Here is a 6,703-nt window from a genome sequence, read left to right as displayed (position 1 = left end):
TGCAGCCCATGATGGCTGACTACTGAGCTGCCCCTATGGGAGTGGAGCCCTTTATGGTTAAAAGACAAACAGCTTGGGGATTGCAACTGAGATGAAAAAATGTACAAAATGAAGACCAATGTAAAAAGTATATAATAGTTAAAAAAAAAAAGACAAAGAGAAGCAAGTGTGATGATTCCTTCCATTTCAAAGAATGGAGTACCATGAAGGGTCTACAGTAAAGGGTAGACAAAAGTGTGTGAAGATGAGACAAGAGGTTCATCCTCTTAATCCACTTCCTGAACTGGCTACCACAGTTTATCATGCTGAAGAAACAAGCTCTATACAAGCAGTCAGGGCTTTCAACAGACATTTTCACAATTTGCCATGTGACACAAAACTAGTCACTTCCTTTCTTGAGGCTTCAGCTTCCTTTTCAGAGAAATGCAGAATTGGGTCAGACAAACTCTGTAAGGCTAACCTCACAGTCATAACTGGAAACTGAAGAAAGACTGAAGAAAGACTGTCAAGGCCACTCCTGCTCTTCCTCGTGGGAGGGCAGTCCCTACCTCCAACCACCGCTCACTTCTTAGCTCCCAGTGAGCTCCAGTTCCAGAACATTCCCTGCAGATTTATGTGAGTAGCCACAGCAAGAGCCCCTCGAAGACCCCGGGCTCTGTACACAGTGTGCAGGGATGCCTTCCTCTCTCTCAGGGCCTTTCCTTGATGCCCTTGACTCCTCGCCCCCCACACCATTACTTCTTGACTCATCACCTCCCAAAACTTCTCTCCCTTCCATTCCATCTCTTCCCTTCTACTTTCTTGGTATCAGTGCCTCACCCTGATCCTTTTTATTCTGGCTTTCAAGGGTCTTCTCCCAGGTTTCTGGTCAGCAGCACCAACTTCTGCAAAGCAGGGTCCCCAATTCCTGTCACTAGGACCCCTTTGCCATAGCCAGGTAATCCATCTCGTTTTCCTCTCCCTTGTCCTGTGGGCCCTTCTTCGCCTTTCTTCATCCACATCACTTTTCGAAGTCTCCTGTCCCTAGCTTGGCCCTACTTTGTAGGTATATTTGTTTTCTAGAGCTGTCTTAACAAAACAGCACACACACAGGATGGCTTCAACAAGAGAAATTTATTTTCTCACAGTTTTAGAGGCCAGAAATCTGAGATTGCTGTGTCGCCAGGGCCGGTTTCTCCTGTGGCCTCAGTCCCATAGCTGGAGCTGCCGCCCTGTTACTCTGTCTTCACGTGGTCTTTCCTCTGTGTCCTCACCTCTTCTGATAAGGATACCAGTCATGTGACCTGATTTGACCTTACTCCTTTCTTTCAAGACGCTATCTCCAAATAGAGTCGCATTCTATAGTAATGGGCATTGGGACCTCCACCTCAGCCCACCCCTGCAGAGGTGGCGGTAGTAGTGGTAGAGGGAGCACAGGCCTTGACTGCTGTATCTGGGTTGATTTTCTGGGGCTGCACACTGGTAGGGAAGGATGTAGAAGGAAGACGCCCTGCAGTCTCGAAGGGGCAGTTGAGTATAAACTTCGGAGGCGCTGTCCACTCAGCACCCCAACCCTGGGTGCTGCTCCAGAATCATAGGCAACTGAGCTAAATAAAGTCAGATGTGAATAGCTCTAAGAGAAGCCAAGCATCAAGTAAGACAGAGTTTAATTTAAAACAAAAAATTAAAAATACAACATAATGGGCTACTTTAGAAAGTGTGATATGTTGGTCTGCCTGACAAGCTAACTCCATGTGGGTTCTGGGAGGTCACAGGACTGGTGCCTCATACCCCAAGATGCATTTCACTCACTTGCTCTGCTCCCATGGGGGAGGGCTGTCTTCCTGATATAATTTTGGAACAGGCTGGTTAGGAACCCCCTCATCCTGTGAGGAAAGCTGCCTGGTTCTGATTTCACCCATCACAATGTTCACGATGTCATTTTCTCCACATCCCCACCCCAGCTTCTGAGGTCATCAGACAGATGAAAGCCCATTTATGGAGAATTAAAAGCTTTGGGAATGCCAGAGCCTCCTCCATAGGAGACAATCACTGCTCTCAGGGTCTCCTGGTTCCCCTGCAGGCCCATCTCTCTTGCAACATGATCAGGGATGCTGAATGCCTGGGTAGTGGTGATGAGCAGGAACCAACAGTCTGCATGAAGGAAGCACCGCTGGGCCTGGGCCTGCCTGCTCAGTTAGGATGTACTGCTCCTTCTCCGGGTGTGGAGAGCTTTCCTCTTGGCAATGTCCTCCTCTGTGTCACTCTCGCAATTCCTCTGGGGGAAAAAAAAAGAGGCCCAGGGAAGAGGGTCATGAGATGTCAGGAATAGGATCACACCGGGCTGATGCACCTGCAAACCAGGAAGGTAGATGCTGAAGCAAAGATTGTTGCTCTGTCCAGAGACCCAGGGTGGGGTATAGAAGGCCCAGAAATGGTATAGAAATACCAATAGTTTTGAGGTGTCCTCCCCAAGAAGAAGGAAACCAGGCACCAGGAGAGACCAAATTACAATAATAATAAAAGTTATTTCTGGTGTCCTTTGTTGTGGCCACAATCAAGAGCACTTGGATTGGGGGTCAGTGGGCTAAGGGGTGTCCTTAATTCAGCTTAAAGAGAAGGTGGGGAGGTGGGGAGCCATAGGGCCCTACCCAGCGGTGAGGGTCACCACTCCACATCCCAAGATTTAGTGCAGCTTTATTCAGCAAGACTTGCTACACACTATTCAGGATATGCCTTCTGTGTTTCACTTTAATGAAAAAGGAAAGAGCAGAATGCAGTCCGTCAGCTAAACCAGGGCCAAGGCAGGCTCCTGGAAGTGACATTGAGCTCATAAAATTATTAAAATTATTGAAAGGCTACTAATTCAGAAAGACATTAGAGATGATGTTAAGTGTTTGAGTAAAGTGAAGATTATTTTAAAATGTTTGTATAAGAACAAGAACTAGAGGGAAAATTGGTAATTTTCAATGACTTTCTGGTGCTCTCTCCCCATGGACTACATTACATCTGGGCAACTCCGTCTGAAAGGCACACCTGCTCTCTGCCATGCTCCCTCTGAAGGTCTAGATCAACTTTAGCCAAATACATCCTGGACCAAGCCTGTCTATAACAATAAAAGTAACTCGAGCTCCGTTGAATAGCAGAGTTTTAGCATAAGTCAGAGCCAAGCAATAAAAGAGCAAGTCTGCCTATCCATAAAGGGAATTTCAGTCCCCTTTACAGGAAAAGAGGAAAGTGGTCAGAGAAGGGACATGGCTTGGCCAAAGCTACATGTTTGTTTCAGGCCTTTGGAGCTATACATCTCAAGTCTTGGGCAAGAATCAACAAGATTCTTTTTTTTTTTTAAGATTTATTTATTCATACAGAACTGGGGTACAGGCCAGAGATGCGGAGGGTGAGAGGATTCACCAGAGACAGAGTGGGGAGCAGAACAGGCAGATCAATGAAGTACACTGCTGAGGGGAGCAGTGGGCGGGTCAGGAGAGGTCTGCCGTGCCATGTGGTCACCTCCGGGGCAGGTGGGGATCGAACTCATGCGGAAGTGGCTTAAGCTTCTTAGTGCTGTGCTTTAACCTGCTGCGCCACCAGGGAGGGCCTCAACAAGATTCTTAAGGCTTAAGAAAGAGGACCCTGGCTGTGTGTGTGGGAGGGGCAGTGCAGGGTCTCTGGTGGATCCTGGGATGCGGCCGGAGCATTGTGCTCCTCAAGTCTGATGGCTCATCTGTCTCAGAACTGCCTTTCTGTCCCTCCCAGGGCAGGAAGTTACCTTCTGTCCTGACCCGTCTGACCCTAGACACTACTGGGGCCCTCATCAAACAGAGTGAGCAGAGGGGAACATCTGTCCAGGGAAATGCTACCTGCTGAAACTATACTATTTAGGTCTGGCTCTGCATTTTAGACCCTACAGTAGGATTTTAAACAATAAAAACTGCCAACAAGGTACTGAGCACTAATGATACCATGCTATAGGAGTATATCAGCATTTAATCCCATCATTTAATCCCCCATGAGGTAGGAACTGTTAACCTCATTTTACAAACAATATCATTTTGGCACAGAGAGATTAAGTAACTTACTCAAGGTTCACACAAATGGTAAGTGACATATTGAGTACTGGTGGTCTGGCTCTGGAGGCCATACTCTTGGCCAGTATACCGTAAGTCCCTCATTACATAAAACAGAACAAGCTATTCAGATACAAGGCACTACATTATTATCAACATTAAAGGTACTTTAAAGCAATACAGAAATGGAAAAACTGGAAAAAGGAATATAAAGCTCCCATGCTGAAACAGATCTTTGGATTGTCAGGGATAATTTTGAATAGTCTGTGGGTTATGATTATCCAGAGGCCTCACAGCCCCCAGTCCTTTTGGCCAGGATGATGGAGTGGCAGGGAGATCACGAAAAGGGAGATCACAAAAACACTGGGGGTCTGCTAGAGGCTCCTGTTGCCTCACCAGAACCCCCCCAACCCTTGCACCCCAGTGTCCTCCTGAACACTTGGCTTCTGCTGAATCCAGTGCAGAGGAGGATAGGACAAGCAGAAGTGACCAGAAACAAAGACCAACCTGCTCGCCACATCCCTGAACTCCAGACCATCCCAAAATCCCCCCAAGAAGAGGGAGCTGCATTACCCACCAGGTCCTCACTTGGCCTCAGGTGCACCTTCTTCATCAGGGAGCGAGTGAGGTGGTTACACAGGGAGACGATGCTGAAGGAGAGCTGGGGGAGGAGGGGAAGGAACCACCACGTGAGAATGTACAGAGACCGTGGACAGAACCACCAACCCGCCCCGGTCCCCTGCCCCCCATTTTGGAACCCTGACGTACTTTCCACCGCCTTCGGACGTATTGCTTCTTGAAGTTCTCCAGGTTGACCACAGACTCCCTGCGCACCATGGCTTGCTGGTTGTCCACCGGCTAAGAGACAAAGTAGAGTGTGGTGGATGGTGCTGGGCTTGGGAAGGCAGCCACCCCCTTCTCCACGGAGCCCCCAGCCACACGCCGTCCTTAGCCTGACCCTGACACCACCACCCCGCTGGGCAGGGAATACGGAGGGAAGTCACACTGAAGGCAAAGGCTGCAGATGGCTCAGTCTTTCTGGAGAGGCCCTCTGTGCCCCTGAGCTATTCTTACCACAGACAGACACACCCACTGGCTGGCTGGAGGCTGGCCTTTCATCACGGGTCACACCAGGGGAGGGTCACTTTACATCAGTCTAGGATGCCCACTATGCACTGGGCTGGTGCGAAACACAAGCCTTGTTGGCAGACAGGGTTTTAGCACTCCATTCAGAAATAAGTTGAAGGAAATAGGGGCTTCAGTGGGACCAGGAGGAGAGAGGGTGTGTAGCAGCCTTTCACAGGCTGGTAGTCGGCTCAGCTTGCCTAAATCCTCACTTCTCCAAGAGTTTGGCATGCCTTCCCTGAACCTCAGTTTTTTCATCTATGTGAGGGTAATAATACAGTGGCAAAGGCTGTTAAGTGAATGTGGATATGTAAAGTGTAACCTAGTGCTGTTCAGTAAAAGCAATAAATTGAGTTTTCCTACCTTCTCCATTGCTTCTTTTTAAAACTTATTTTACTTTTAAAGTAGCTTTATGGAGATAAAAATTGATAGACAAAGAAAACTGGGCATACTTAATGCATATAATTCACTGTGTTCATTCCTTCTTGAATTCATTCCCTTTTGTAAGACAGGAGTTTTCCTAGATTAAGAGGTCATGAGATGGGCTTCAGGGGTCTGTCAACTTTCTGAAGTGGTTGGTAAATTTTAATGAGTAAAGTTGTACATGCATTTTCATAGCAGCATTGTTTGTAATAGTCAAAAAGTAGACATAAAAGAAAAAAATAATAAGAGAAAAAGAAAAGTGGAAGTTACTGATATATGCATCACTTGATGAATGAATAAGCAATATCTATTCATATGCATATCCATACAATGGAATATGATTCCAGAATATTATTCATGAAAAGGGACGAAGTGCTGATATATGCTATACTACAGATGAATCTTGAAAACATTATGTTAAGTGAAAGAAGTTCTAATTAAAAGGCTACATATCATGTGATTTTACTTATACAAATGCCCAGAATGAGCAAATCCATAGAGACAGAAAGTAGTTGCTAAAGGCTAAGGATGAGGAAAAAATGGGGAATGACTACTAAAGGGTATGAAGTTTGTCCTGGGGTGATGAAAATGTTCTCAAATTAGACAGTGATGATTGTCGTACAACCTGGTGAATATACTAAATTATACTTATGTGGAATTGTACACTTTTGAATGGCAAATTTTATGGTTTGTGAGTTATGTCTCAATATTTCAAAACGTAGCATGTACAGATAGACACGTTTCTCTGGAGGAAAGTTGACAGCTTTCATCAAATTGCAAAGGATTCCATGACCTCAAGAAAACTGACTACCCAGGATGACTCACAAGGGCCTATCTGTTCTATTTTTCTTTCTGCTCCAACAGTCTCCTCACAGCAACCTCTCCTGAGAAGCACTTCAGTGAGTTCTGAGTGTCAGTGTTGCCTCCTAACCATGTTTGGAGTACACTGTCATTCCAGCGCATCCTTGCACTGGCATCAGGGTTGCTTGAACCATACTGCTCTTGTGTGACAAATTCTGGCAGGAGGCTACTTTCATGTCCACTTTGTATCCCTCCCCTGGAATGTGTCATGTGATTCAAAGTCCAATTCCTGTTGCTTGAACCATACT

At 46.4% G+C, this 6,703-nt stretch overlaps 1 protein-coding gene across 2 annotated transcripts in view; it reads right to left on the bottom strand.

Moving 5' to 3' along the window:
• Window positions 1-1,103: 1,103 nt before the first annotated feature.
• Window positions 1,104-6,703, bottom strand: part of DAPK2 (death-associated protein kinase 2) — a 107,279-nt gene continuing 101,679 nt past the window's right edge. The window contains exons 10-12 of one of the 2 annotated variants that reach the window (XM_012728487.1): window positions 4,815-4,904; window positions 4,624-4,707; window positions 1,104-2,257 (exon numbers count right to left, since the gene is read on the bottom strand). In XM_012728487.1, coding sequence (XP_012583941.1) covers window positions 2,177-2,257; window positions 4,624-4,707; window positions 4,815-4,904 — 255 coding nt within the window. In that variant the 3' untranslated portion in view covers window positions 1,104-2,176. The remainder of the gene's footprint in view (window positions 2,258-4,623; window positions 4,708-4,814; window positions 4,905-6,703) is intronic. The other variant, XM_012728488.1, reaches the window with a different exon arrangement.

The sequence above is a fragment of the Condylura cristata genome, unplaced genomic scaffold, assembly GCF_000260355.1.
Source record: "Condylura cristata isolate star-nosed mole 26May11 unplaced genomic scaffold, ConCri1.0 scaffold00023, whole genome shotgun sequence".
NCBI classification, from domain to species: domain Eukaryota; kingdom Metazoa; phylum Chordata; class Mammalia; order Eulipotyphla; family Talpidae; genus Condylura; species Condylura cristata.
Note: the sequence above shows the minus strand (reverse complement) of the source record. Positions and strands in the feature narration are given on the sequence as shown.